Source organism: Oryctolagus cuniculus, chromosome 1 (genome assembly GCF_051225735.1).
Source record: "Oryctolagus cuniculus isolate XC-2025 breed Fujian yellow rabbit chromosome 1, ASM5122573v1, whole genome shotgun sequence".
Classification (NCBI taxonomy): domain Eukaryota; kingdom Metazoa; phylum Chordata; class Mammalia; order Lagomorpha; family Leporidae; genus Oryctolagus; species Oryctolagus cuniculus.
Window position 1 is genome coordinate 184,523,326 of NC_142867.1, and position 15,107 is coordinate 184,538,432.

General features: G+C 40.4%; 1 protein-coding gene across 1 annotated transcript; it reads right to left on the reverse strand.

Annotated features, from left to right (window-relative positions):
* Nucleotides 1-11,477: 11,477 nt before the first annotated feature.
* LOC100356678 (interferon alpha-1) lies at nucleotides 11,478-12,047 on the reverse strand. Its single transcript, XM_002708067.4, has one exon. The coding sequence runs from the start codon at nucleotides 12,045-12,047 to the stop codon at nucleotides 11,478-11,480; it is 570 nt and encodes a 189-aa protein (XP_002708113.1).
* Between the last annotated feature and the right edge of the window lie 3,060 nt (nucleotides 12,048-15,107).

Here is a 15,107-nt window from a genome sequence, read left to right on the forward strand (position 1 = left end):
TATGCTTTTACTGATTTCATAATTTAGAATAACAAAAAGTTAAGCTGGAAGATAAAGTCAAAACTATTGAGGAGACAGCTTTTGCCCAATTGTTAATATGATGACTAAGGCACAAGTCTCCCACAGTGGGAATGCCTGGGTTCCAAATCCAACTCACTTCCTGACTCCATCTTCCTGCTAATCTGGAACCTGGGAGGCATCAGGCAATGTCTCAAACAATCAGGCTCCTGACTCCCATATGGGAGACCTGGATTGAGCTCCTGTCTCTTGGTTTTGGTTGAGGACCTGGGGCCACTGGGAACATTTGAGGAGTATCTACAGTATCTTTATCACTGCTTCTCAAATAAATTGCTGAATAGTTAATTAAAAATCTTAAAGCTGTTGATATTGAACTTTCTCACTAAATTTAGCAGCAACATTTAATTCAATTTATTATATTAATTGTAATCATGAAATTACATTAAAATTTCAAAATGTATATTATTAATAATATCAATATAATAATGAATTTATAAATAAACTAGCTCTAGCTATTAAAAATATTAACAAATAAAATTCAAAAGTAACTAAAAGGATTATACACCAAGACTAAGCTGAACTTAATAGTGGAATGCAGGGATGGTTTAATATTTGAAAAAATCATTCAAAATCATACACTTCATTAAGAAAATGTTAGAATAAAATGCACAATCATCTCAATGGATGTGTAAAAAGCACTTGAGAAAAGTCAAGATTCTTTCATTGTAAAAACACTCAACAAACTTGGAATAGAAAGAAACTACCTCTGGCCAGCGCCGTGGCTCAATAGGCTAATCCTCCACCTTGCGGCGCCGGCACACCGGGTTCTAGTCCCGGTCGGGGCGCCGGATTCTGTCCCGGTTGCCCCTCTTCCAGGCCAGCTCTCTGCTATGGCCAGGGAGTGCAGTGGAGGATGGCCCAGGTGCTTGGGCCCTGCACCCCATGGGAGACCAGGAAAAGCACCTGGCTCCTGGCTCCTGCCATCGGATCAGCGCGGTGCGCCGGCTGCAGCGGCGGCCATTGGAGGGTGAACCAATGGCAAAGGAAGACCTTTCTCTCTCTGTCTCTCTCTCTCACTGTCCACTCTGCCTGTCAAAAAATAATAAAAAAAAAAAAGAAAGAAACTACCTCTATTAAGGCCATATATGAAAAACCCACAGCTAATACTATATCAATGATGAAAAACTAGAACCTTTTCCTTAAAGATTAAGAACAAGATAAGGATAACACATTTGACCCTTCTGGTCAACACAGTACATGAAGTTCTAGCTAGAACAATTAGGCAATAAAAAGAAATAAAAGATATCCAAATTATAAAGGAATAAGTAAAATCATCTATATGTCCAGATTAAATGTTCTTGCATATAGAAAATCCTAAAATTACATACACAAAACCACGCACAAAATTTTGCAACCAATAAAAAAACAGCAAATTTGCAGGAGTCAAAAGTAAGTGCAAAAAATAGCAGCATATTTTTTAAAAGTCTGGAAATAATTTGGCTCCCAAAACATACCAATGTTTAAACTCTGAAGTCTTATGTTAATGGCTAATTTGTTGATGTTCATTAATTGAGAGTGGAGTTGATCTAATCACATTATTTGGGCTGTGATTCGATGTGTTCCCGTGTTTGACCCTGAATCAAGGAAGAGGAGTTCATGAGAACCCTTCCAACAGGCATCATTAGCACTTTCACTCATAAGACAAGGAATAGGTTTTTATTTGTATGTGCCCATGTTTGATATTTTAAAGACTCCATCATCACCAAGCTCAGAATTTACCATCATTGTTGCTATATAACAATTTTTAGCTACTTGTATTAGTTACCTGACGATCCTCATCTATTTTTGATGAGGTTATTTTCTTTCTTTTGTGGAATGTAATCTCCAGGAAGGAATGTTCCGAAAATGCCTACTCAGTGCTGAATGCACCAACTGGAAATGAAAGAAGATGGGTCCACCAGTGTCCGCTTTTCAATTTAAGAAGTGAAATAAATGAATGTCACAAAGCTCATTGCTGCCAGAAGAAACTGTCATCTTCCAATGCGGGTTTTATTAGCACTCTTTTCTGTCCTGCTGGGAAGACTCTGTCCTGCTTGTTGGTCAATGAACTCAAATACCTATCTGTCTCCCTTTGTTCAGGTCTGGTTTTCAGTTAAAAAAAAAAAAAAAAAGAAGAAAGCAGCATCATACTTAGAAGTGAAGAGATCCCCTGTTGTGCGTTGACCTCATGAATTAGTTTTCCCTGTGCTGTGATGATGCTGGTTTCTAGGGAGAACACAATTTGAGTCTGGCACTGGAAAACCCTCTTTCTTTCCCATCCTCTGCATATTGCTGTAGTATTTGTGTGTCCCATGCTGGAGACGCCAGTGTTGGCTACACCTCCATGGAAGCACTCAGCCTTCTCTGCATCCACTTAATGTTCTTCCCCAAGCAATCAGAATTATTTGAACAGTTGCCATCCACTGGCATTGCTCCATCTCCTGAAGACCTGTTGTTGATTCAGCTGATGCTAGAAGCATCTCTGTTCTTCCAAGTTCTCATGGTGAGCTGATTGATATCTTCATGTTTCTAAACGTGTGCTCTAGGATTTCGAGGCAATGAGAGTCATGTGCATGGTGCAGTCTCCTCCTAGTGAAATTAGAGTATGGAAACCTCTATACTGGGCACAGATAAGTTCCAAGGCTCCTTAGCAGCTCATCAGGTACAATGCACAGGGTTCCCACTATTCATTAGGTATCTTTGCTGGGTAGAACACCAGGAGGTCTTGATCACTGCAGTTCAGGAACCAGGAGGTAGGAAGGGCTGTATTGTAGCCTTGTTCACACTTTTGGCCTTGAGATTTAAAATCTTAGCTGCATTTCCTGGGGCTGCCTGGTGATCACTGGCCTCTTCTGTGTAGGCAGCAGAGTGTTGATCCCCTCCTCTCTGTGCCCATGCTCAGGTGGGATAGATGAGCCTTAGCATGGCTGTGGGTGGTGGAAGTGAAGTCAGGCTCTGCTGCAGGACATTGATCTGCAGGATTAGAGCTCAATTTCCCCTGGCTAGGTTTCTCTAGCCACACTGCCAAGCCCATCTGTGCTCTTTGACATACAGCACGTTAATAAATCTAGGGTATGAAACATGACTATAGATATTATCAGGACAAAGGGACAACATGGAGAAAATTCATAGGAAACTTTATGTATGATAGATCTCTAATGTAAAAATAATACAAATATAATGAAAAATGACATTTCAAAAGTAAGTAGTAGCTGAAGACAGCAAGGGGTCATAATACGTAAAAGGTACTAGACAGTCACAAAAACAAAGCCAGGTATATCAAATTATAGCCAGGTTGCTCTGCTTTGAAGATAATTGTCCGAGAAGTTGTGGAGGGGGTAAGAAAGGTTTGTAATAAAAAAATCCTTTAATATGGGCCAGCACTGTGGCGTAGTGGGTAAAGCTGCTGTCTGCAGTGCCGCCATCTCATATGGGTGCCAGTTCGAGTCTGGCTGCTCCTCTTCCAATCCAGCTCTCTGCTATGGCCTGAGAAAGCAGTAGAAGAAGGCACAAGTCCTTGGGCCCCTACACCCACGTGGGAAACCTGGAAGAAGCTCCTGGCTCCTGGCTTCAGATTGGCACAGCTCCGACCGTTGCGGCCAGTTGGGGAGTGAACCAGCAGATGGAAGAGCTCTCTCTCTCTCTCTCTCTGTGCTTCTCTTTCTGTCTCTGTGTAACTCTGACTTTCAAATAAATAAATACATCTGAAAAATCCTTTAGCATGTAAATTAGAACACACTGACCCATGGCAGAGTAGCAAGCTAAAGGGTAAGTATCTAACCTGAGGTTCATTTTAGAGATCTGCTAAATTGAGCTTCCTCCCTGCCATCTGAGTGATTCACACACACACACACACACATACACACACATTGAGAGAGAGGGAGGGAGAGAGAGAGGGGATCACCTCCTCAATTACAATGTGCCAAAGTTGACCTTAGCACCTCTCAGTTCCATGTAGTGTCTATACGCAAACATTGTCTTCTCTAAAGTCCTTTACTTAGGTCAGTGCTCAGCTATTGAGTCAAGATGGACTGATGTAAGCTCCTTCATTATTTATGCAATACTGAGAATATTTTCCTGATTGTAAAGTTGAGAGACAAGATCTGCTAGCTTATGAAACTGACAATTTATACTTAAGAAAGAGTTAATGTATCTTCAAGCAGAGGTTGTCCTGTGTCTCTTGGAGTTCCCCACCCAAATGTGCAGGACTTCCTGCCTTCCTGTGCCCTTACAGACCCTAGAAGCAGTGAAAAGTCAGGAGGCTCTGAAGAAATGAGCAGGCTGGAGACAAAGGACCCATTCTGACCGTTTCTCTCCAAATGTAACTGCCCATTGCCCACAAGGACATGATCCGCCTGAAGCTAGGACAGTTTCTCATCTTAAAGATAAAAAAACCTAATGAAATGGATTTATTCCTCCTCTTTGGCTTAGTTCTTTCCAGCAAAGAGCCTCATTTGGGACTTTTTAGATAAGGCCAGTGGATGCAGACAGCTCTTTCCATTGACAGGAGCCTTATAATAGACTCTGACTTTGTCCACCGTGGCCGGTAGGTGGCGAACTTACTCTGTAAGTCATCTAATAGCATCCAGAATACAATGCATCCTGGTTCTCTTTCCTTTTTGCTACAGTTACCATTGCATTTAGGTGACAGGGACATTCCCTCATTTCATAGATAGTCATTAGCAAATCTATTGTACAGGAGATTCTGAAATATACCATTTACATCAACTTTCGTTTTTCCTTGGTTGTTTTGGACTCTTAAGGGGAAGTTAATGTTCAGAAACCTCAAGGGAAGAGAAAACAGCTGTGTGATGACACAGCACAGGTTAAGGAAGAGCGATTGAAGAGTACTTCCTGGGTATTTCTGCCCTGTAGATGAAGGTAGGAGCTGTTATGCTATAGCAAAGAGAAAGGGAGTCAGGAAAGGGAAAGTGTGCCAGGTGTCTAGTCAGCCAAAGAATTTGGCCTGTATTCCAATTTAGGAGCCTTCCTTCCATTTGTTGACTAAGTGTAGGAATCAAACCTGCCTCCCCAGTGCAAAGTAACTGCTCTACAGTCTTCTCCAGAATACTTCAAGAAGTCCCACTTTTACCTCACATCTTTGCAGTTATTACTGAGATGGAATGGGAAATTTCACCACTCAGATATATTTCTGTAGGAAAACATAAGAAGATAATTATACTTTAGATCCTCACCCTCGAGTTCTTTAGTTTTAATTAAAATTTAAAATTAACATTAAAATTATTTAATAAAATAACTTTACCCATATTCTATAATTCTGTTCTATTTTACATTTGAGAAAGCTGAGGCTCAGAGAAGTCAAATAAATTTCCTAGGATTGCAAAGAAGTGGTGGCAGAATTGTGATTCAGTGCCTGCCTTAGGTTGCATGCAAGGATAATGTGAAAAGTTTCATATTTTAGAATTCTGTTGTTTAACATATCATTTGATCACTAAATTAAAAGCACATCTTGCTCCTTGACTTCTTATATTTGAAAAATTTTACTTGAGAGAAAGAGAGAGGGAGGGAGAGGAAAGGACATGGATTGTGAGCGCTACAGTCCGCTTGTCCACTTCTCCAAATGTCTGCCTGTGTGTGTGTGTGTGTGTGTGTGTGTGTGTAGTGGGTGGGAGGCAAGTGGGGATGAGTGGGGATGAGGGGTAGGAGGCAGGAACTTTGTCCAGGTTGTCATGAACTGAACTACTTTAGTGATCACAGTTGCCTCCCAGTGTCTCCATTAACTGGAAATTCCAATCAGGATCCAGAACAGAGTTTTGAACCCAAAAACTCTGATGTGAACCACAGACATTCCATCTAGCAGTTTAATCACTATGCCAAACATCCACTCCTCTTGTCATTCTTTTATTGGTGTGTGCCACTGTATCTTTTCACTGGTTCTTTTCTATTATTTATTTATATACCACAAAAGAAAAGTCCTGATTCAGTTTTAACTTTTCCATCTTTTGAAGGAATCATGCCATACTATTAGCTTCATTGCAATTGTGTTGTTTGTGCATCTCCATCAGCCTGAGATTTTTCATGAAATAGATGATCCACCTCATAGGTGAAACATAAATGTAATCAGAAGAATGCATTGCTAATAATGTTTAAGAATAGAAAAAATCCTGGTATACTTATCTACTAGAAAAGAAAGAGTCTATAACAGTAATACTAAAAATGTGTTTAGGGAAAATATCAAGTAATCAGATTTTTATTTGTTTAATTTATTTTTTGTGAGACAGAAAAAGGAGAGAGAGGCCATACCCACCCTTTCATTACCCAAATACATATTAAAGTCTGGCTTGGGTTGGGGCTGATGCAAGAGCCAGGAACACAATCCAGGCCTCCCCTGTGTGTGGCAGGAACCCAGTTACATGGCTGCCACACAGTGCTGTATTTGCAGGATGCTGGAGTGAGGACCTGGAGCCAGAAATTGAACCAAAGTATTCCAATACAGGACATGGGTCCTGTCCTAACCACTAGGGGAAAATTCCTTATCCTTGGAAAGTAGATTATTAAAATTTTTAAAAATCTATGAAATTGCCTTTTTTTAAATTTAAAAACAAGATTTATTTAAGTCAGTTACCTCCAGCCATAGTGGCCAGGATGGGGGCTCCAAGACAGGCAGAATCTGAAGGGGCTCATGGTAGTGGCGTTTTTAAGCACAATTTGGGGAAGAAAAAGACTTGATAATCAGGTCGACATTGAGTTATAAGGCAAGAACGAAACCCACCGAAACACCTGATCTATAATCTTATTTGCTGAGGGGTGGGATAGATAATTTGTTAAATGCATTTTCTAGGAAAATATGACAAGAAGAAAAGCCTGTACAATTTCAGTACAGATGCATCCAAAACAGGCACAACTACACAAAAATCACCAACAATATGTATGAACCTCCATTTGTTGAGCTTGTGAAATCTGCCACCATGAGAGCTACCTGTTCTGGGGTAACACATTCTACAGATCCTGTTCCCCTACAGGTGAGGAAGCCTAGCATTTCCAGACATTGTCTTTCTCCCCAATTTGTCCACCCGGATCACAAGGCAAAAGCCAAAATCTGTGGAGATTTACAGAAGGTCCTGGCCAACGTTTGATGAGAGCAGCAAATCCGTATGTTGAATACAAAACCCAAGGACAAGACTGGAGAGGCTCCTCTGCAAGAGCACCCTGTAGCCGCTGCCTCCGCAATTCTCCCCATCCCTGATGATACACATCAGAGTAGGTGTGGTGCTGTCTGCAGAACTGATTCACAAAGTATACAAAAATTGGTAAATTTGAATAAAATACAACCACCTTAGCTCTCTGAGAGCAATGATTCTGTTCATCCATGTTTCTTGGCTTTTCTGGGACATTTCTTTCTTGCTATCTAGATGGAGATTTTACTCCTCGGCAGAAGAGGTATCAACATTATGGAAACTGACAGCTAGGGTATTTAGTCTACTGGTTAAAATTTGAAGTCTGAAATTAGATGTGAAACTTGGAGACTAAGATTGTATTACAGAAATTAACGCACAATGGACAGGAGCCTTCTCTGGTTAGCAGGGAACTTCACGCTCAGACTGGCAACCCTCCCTTCCCCTGGAGTCCCACATGCATGGAGGGCGTGAGATTGGGATGCTGTGGTCTGCACAGTGGAAGCAGGCAGGGAGCACGTGTTTCTCTGTTTCTACAGCTCTCAAGTCTCACAGAGTCCATGCCCTGATCAAAGCCAGGTCTTTTTTTACAGCAGATGAACGGTGAAGGAAACAGGCCCACTAAAGCATGGGACTCAGTTCTTTCCGAGAACTAGCATTTTTGCTGCATGATATTCGATTTTTACTCAGAGTAGCATTTCTGCGCAGCTCAGAATCCTGCCCTCCTGTGCGTCTTGGTTGCTGCCTTTGTCACACGTGGCTCCAGGGCGCCGTCTTTCCCTGAGATGATGTCAGTGGCCCACACAGAAACCCAACCCTGCTTTCTGTTTCCCTTAGCTGCAGCGACTGTTACATCATATGCACCGGAAGTTAGGAGAGTCTCTCCTGCAGACGTTTAGGCCAACCCAGAACTTTTGTTAAACTGCTGCTGTCTTTGTGGTTCCCTACTCTCTAGGGAAAATGTTCAGTCGAAACCACAACTGAGCACAGAGCAGCTATGTGTGAATGGGCAGGAAGGTGAAGGGAATCAATGACAAGCGCCCTCTGGGAAATTTTACATCAGACAAGAGGGAAACTGTGATGATGGGGGGATGGATTCTGAAAAGCCAGGTGCCAAAATCGGTGAACATGCAACTGCTGTCTTCTGCACCTCATACAGCTGTGTATCTCCTGTTTCAGGGGTGTATACAAGGCACCATGTCCTGACTGACTACAGCAGGAACAGCATGGAAATGAGGAGGGACGGTTTCTCAGCCCCTCTGGAATTCTTGACAGAATTCTGGGTTTTCAGGCTGCCTCCACTGCTGGCCAGTAGCTGAAGTGCTAGGACGTGGTTCCTAAGAATGTTATAGAAAGACAATTCATGTTACAAAGACAGTGAAGGAGAAGGACAATATTAGCAATAGTTTGAATTCTTACTGTATGGAAGATTTTCTACTGAGTGCTCTAAAATGCATGTATTCACTTAATATACACAACAAAATAAATTTTTAACCAACTTTGCAGGAAAATTGAGGGTCATAGAATCTAAGTGGGTGACTCAGCATCACCAGTAAGTCCAGGTAGAATGGAATTTCACTATGAAATGGTGAATTTGTAAGTTTCATACACTGAATTTCTGTTATCATCAGTAAGTTTCCTTTTTTTCCTGAATCAGTCTTGATGTCAGGATTTCCATCGTCCATGTTGGTTTTGGCCTTTTTTAAAGTTTTGCTTCCCACCTTTATTAGATGAGGGTACTTTATCGGTGTATATGTCTGTGGTAATTTGTTTATTGTGGATCCACATGAGATTGTAATACTCATATAATCAGGAAACTTACAATGAGTAATGTAAAACAATGCTTATCATAATATCTAGCTCTCCTAGAAAATGGAGTGTGTGATAAGGCAGCTGTCATGGGCTAGAGTAGAAGCAACAGAAATTTACCTAAGTTAATTACCAAAGCAACTAATATCAGAAATCAATACATAATCAATAATAACTAGATATTTTGAGGGAGGATTGAATAAGTAATTCATTCCTGCCTAATAATTATCAAAAACAGCAGCTCCCTGATATTTAAAGTAGCACTAATTAAAATAATAATTCATTATGATGTAAAATATGCATCTTGAGTTAAAACAAATGTATTGAATACATTAATTTGATTTTCCAGTATGTCACTTGTGTGGATTCTAACCAGAAAAAAAACAGGTAACCTATAGACAGAAAAATAGCCTGCATCATTTTGCACCTCTCCCATTGCCCTCCGCCCTTGAGAGTAACTGAACTCTTGTTGGCACACCCACTTCTCCATAAGGTTAAGGCCTTTCAGTTGAGCTTCTGGGTTCATCATTCTCTGTCTCACAGTAAAAATGCTGGGCAGTAAGTCTCAGACTATGATGTTAGATAAAATCACCCTGCTTTCCTTTACTGCTTTCAAGCTTTAATATTTGATGTTTGTTGGCACAACTTCTCTTAGTGCCTCTGAATTTGTTTCTCTTTCAACCTGAGGGCAGAACCAAAATAGCAAAGTAAAAATGAAAACTTAAGGGCCTATGCATTATTTTCCATAATTTTCTGTTACAACCCTTTTATTTCTCCATTTAATATTCTCAGAAGGTTGTCAAGGCATTCGTATCAGTTTAGGTGAAAATAAACAGTGCAAGTCTGAGTATCATGAAGATGAAGAAGGAAGTGACTCCTCAGGTGAAAATTCAACAATGGGAGTTCTCTTCTCTTATTCCCCCTTCCAGCTACTCCATGTGGTTTCTGCTGATTGATCTGCACATCCAGTGCCCAGCAGGGTCTCCATTTCCACCTATTTTCCCACTGCAGTGGTGCAGTGGACACTCTCAATTCACAGTGCAGCTTACTGACATTCAACATAATTAACATTTGGATTAATATGCTAATACAAATTTTAAAAATCATTGCAAATTCTTTAATATGCCATAAATTAAAATAAGTGTAATATTCAAGATAATAATATAATTTGCCAATATATTTAACCTATGAAATCTATCCTGACACAATATTTAATTAACATTCATTAATACATATCCTTTCCTTCTACCAATCCTGTCTGTTCCCTTCTTTGCTGAAGGCCAATCTCTCAAAATTAGTCTTTATGTGCGTTATGACTAATTTTTCTATTCATGTCTTGACCTACGCTAATGTGGTTTCTGGTTATGAATTCTACAAAATCATCACAAACTCAGATCATCGTTGCCATTCACTTTCCTACTGTGGTGGACAATTTCCATTCATGTGTTTCATAAATCCTCCGATTCCTCATCGAGGTAATTTAATTTTGTTTAGGGCACTTTTATCATCCTCTCTTGTCCTTCCCATGGTGGGCAATTCCGCTTCAGTTTCCTAGGTGACTTTTGCCTTAAAAAATGAGTGTACTCAGAATCATGTTTGAGTTTGTTCTCCCTCTACACTCTCTCCCCACGATGACCTCCGTGGCTGCATTTGCAATTGCCACAAGTGGACCTTCAGCTACTGCATTCCTTGTAGACTGCCTGCTCATATATCCAACTGACAATGGACATTTTCTTTTAGATTTGTACCAGTCAATTTTTGGACGATGTCTCTGTTTTTCATCTCTCAAAGACCCCTAGTCCACTGTCAAGTCAGAGACTTTCATTGTTCATTTTTTTTATTACAGTATTTAACACAGCTGATGAGAAATGTGGTTATTGATATACTGAATTTATTTTCTTGTGAAAAAGTTAAATGACAACAGAACTGTGTTTGTGTTGTTCATTCTATGCACTGGGTGTAACATGGAACATCATTAAGGGAAAAGAAAATTTTAGTATACCTTGAATGTAATATTGATCAGTAAATTAACTCTATCACCAACTCTTTATTAATGTTGCACAACAAGATTTGCAGTTTCATAATAAAGTATAAACAAATATTAGAAGTTTGGTATAGTAAAAATTTAATTAACAAAATAAAATAATGAAATATTGAATATAGACAAAATACTTCATTATGTTGTCACAGAGCCAATGTATACATGATATTGTATGGACAGAAATAATATAAGTCTCATATATAAACAAATAAGCATTTAAATGTATACACAAATAGATATATGCATGGATATCTGTACAGGACTAGTCCCTGAGGATTTGAACACAATGTGCCTTAATAGTCCTCAAGACGTCTGACAAACTGAACTCATGTAAACCAGTACTACAAAAATGACAGTCTCTGAAACGGTAGCACTTCCCCATATGTGGCAATGTATAATACACAGTAAGAATTATCTCTATATTGAACCAAGTCTCAATCCTTACTTCTTAATCTTTCTTGCAAGAATCTTGATAAAGACATGGCTCTCGAAACTTCTAGTGTGACAGTCATCCAGGCACAAGGGCTGTCTTCCTTCTCTGTCAGATAGAGGCGGATATTTCTGAAGTACTTATTCACAGCTCGTACAGAGGGATTCTGTATCGTGGGTGTCTGTTTCACTTCCACTTCTTGCTTCACACAGGCTTCCAGGTCACTCAGCTGCTGGTGGAGTCTAGAGCACAGTATGTCCAGGATGGTATTGTTCCAGGTAGCAGATGAGTCCGGTGCGCAGAAAAGTGTGAAGACCCCCTGGGTCACCTCATGCAGCACAGCAATAGTTTGAGCCTTCTGGACCTGGTGTCCTTCAAGCTCCTCCCGTGGTAACCCAAAATCGTGAATGTACTGCATGCAGAAGAAGCCCATCACTTTCCTCATTTCTCTCAGCTTCTTGAAAGTTTCTTTGTTATTCTGGCTGTGAGTCTGAGGTAGATCACAATTCAGAGCACAGACAGACATACAGTTGAATACTACCAGCACCAGCACAAGACAAAATGCCGAGGCCATCTGGGATCTTGCCGATGCTGCTAGGCTGGCTGAGCTGAGTGACTCTCAACCTTGGCTCCTTCGTTCTCTGAAGACCCTGCTTCATTCGGATGTCTAAAATAGGGGGCATGCCATTTTCCATTTTCTGGATGCCACCCCTTACTTTCCACTACTGTTTTGCTTTCCTTTTGACGTTGAATCTGACCATTTTCTCAAGCATTTTTTCCATTGTTGCCTCTTCTCCTTTGCCCACTGAACTGATTCATAACATTTTTATAATTAACAATCAAGTTTTTTTTCTTTTATAAAGCTTTTATTTGGTAGAAACAAAGAAAGACCATGAGAGGTAATTCCCATCCATTGGTTTATTCCCAGATACCTGCATTGGCCAGCACTGCTCTGGGTCAAATCGAAGAGGTGGGAAGTCATTGCAGGTGATAGAGATCCAATTACTTGAGTCATAATCTCCTGCATCCCAGGATCTGCACTAGCAGCAAACTGGAATTGGGAGCTGGATCTGGGAATAGAATCCATGCGTTGTGATATGAACATGGGCATCTCAAGTGTTGTCTTAATTGCTAGACCCAAAGCCTGACCCTGTTAAATTTTAATAATAGGGATATACTGAATATATGTTTATATAACATGTGAAAATCCACACTTTAAACATTAAAATATGTAATTTAATCTTTTTACTCAATCCAGGGTTAAAAATGACTAAATGATATGTGTAAGCTCAAAGTTAAAAGTTATATTTGTAGCCTTTGATTACACAATAAAATTTACTGAATGACTTTGAATGCAATTAATTTATCACATAAATTGTAATATATCACATTCTCACGCAAATTAGCAATTTATAAAAATATATAACAGATAGTATGTAATGAGATATTCAATAATCACTTGCAACTGGTATATATTATTAAAAGTTCAATTTTTTAAATATTTATTTTTTATTTATTTGAAAGGCAGAGTTAGAGAGAGATAGGGAGAGAGACAGAGAGAGAGAGAGAGACCTTCTACCCTCTGGTTCTCTCCTCATATGTCCACAGTGGCTGGGGACATGCTAGGCTGAAGCCAGGATCCAGGTTCTTCTTCCAGGTCTCCAACAAAAGTGCATTAGCAGGGAGCTGAATGAAAAATATTATATTAGACAAAAAAAAGTCACAATGTAACTAAGCTACATGCAACTCAACCAACATGGAGATTAGAGATGGAGTAGAGCAGAAACAAAATAGTGGAAAGAATGTGGATTAAAGGTAACAAGCAGGCATGGGCTCAGAAAAAGTGTGTAGCCCCTGGTCCAGGGGTTAATTTTCAACTTTGATCAATACACCTTGAAAAGACAGTAAAGGAAGAATTGACAACCACAGGAGTTTAAACACAAGGAAGGCACATTTGTGTATATGAGTGTATGTGATTCTCTCTGGATAATGGATAAGTATTAACTGCACCATATTCTCCCCTCATAGATGAATAAACTCATAGTGTCAACATTTTCCTTCTCATTTCTCTGAAAAGAAGGAAGGGAATGCAAACTTTCAAAGGACATTTCTCCCAATCAAACTAATGTTACTAAAAAGTATATACTAACCTTAAATAATAAGTTCTATGTGTGTATGCAAACATTGTTCTTTTTTTCTTTTTTTTTTTTTTTTTTTTGACAGGCAGAGTGGACGGTGAGAGAGAGAGACAGAGAGAAAGGTCTTCCTTTTGCCGTTGGTTCACCCCCCAACGGCTGCTGTGGCTGGCACGCTGTGGCCAGCGCACCGCACTGATCTGAAGCCAGGAGCCAGGTGCTTCTCCTGGTCTCCCATGCGGGTGCAGGGCCCAAGGACCTGGGCCATCCTCCACTGAACTCCCGGGCTACAGCAGAGAGCTGGCCTGGAAGAGGAGCGACCGGGACAGAATCCGGCTCCCCAACCGGGACTAGAACCCGGGTGCAGGCGCCGCAGGTGGAGGATTAGCCTATTGAGCCGCGGTGCCGGCCTGCAAGCGTTGTTCTTAAACATACAAAAGAGTGACCTTCACCTTCCGAATGAGGATTACTCTCATTTTTCACATTTGTTGAGCACCCAACATGTGTCCAGCCCCATTTAGTCAATGGAGATATCAACGTTCAAAGCAAATAGTGAGATGTGCTACTACAGTTCAGATTTATCAAAAACAAAAAAACAACCTCGAAACATAAACCCAGGGAATTAATTAACTGTGGAATTATTCTTAGAACCTAGAAAGCCCAACCCTTGAATCCTCAGGTCTTACATCTCTCTTGGAGTATTTCTGGCCATAAGACCCACAGCTGGTTTCTAGACAGATCAAGACTTTTTATAATTACCTTTATACTTGTTTTTTTTTTTTTTTTTTTTGAGAAACCAAAAAACTGGTGAATGGGGGCAGGGGTATGTGTGTGTGTGTGTGTGTGTGTGTATGTATGAGAGAGAGAGAGAGAGAGAGAGAATGTTTCCTTGCACATTTGGTTCACTCTCCAAATGCCCAAAATGACCAGGCTGGGCAGGCCAAACTCAAAACAGGGATTACTTAACACATTACTATTGCCTTCTAGGGTGTGCATTAGCACAAAGCTGGAACTGGGAGCCAGGGACAGGTGGAAACCCAAGTACTATTATATGCAATGCAGGTGTCTTAATCACTAGAGCCAAATGCCTGCTCCTAAACTGATGAATATTTTTCCAGTAAAATCACCCCTAAATAATGTCAGTGTCTCTCTTTTAGGATTCCACTTTTCTTCTTCTCTGAAAAGCCCCATTAGCTCACATCAGCAGTTTCTGTTAGAATTATATTGAGCTGCATTTTACTTACATATGTTATACCTTAGTTTTGTCTTCTTGAGAATATGTTTTTATTTTTTTAATTTTTTTGACAGGCAGAGTGGACAGTGAGAGAGAGAGACAGAGAGAAAGGTCTTCCTTTTGCCATTGCTTCACCACCCCAATGGCCGTTGCGGCCAGCGCACCACGCTGATCCGAAGCCAGGAGCCAGGTGCTTCTCCTGGTCTCCCATGCGGGTACAGGGCCTAGGGACTTGGGCCATCCTCTACTGCACTACCGGGCCACA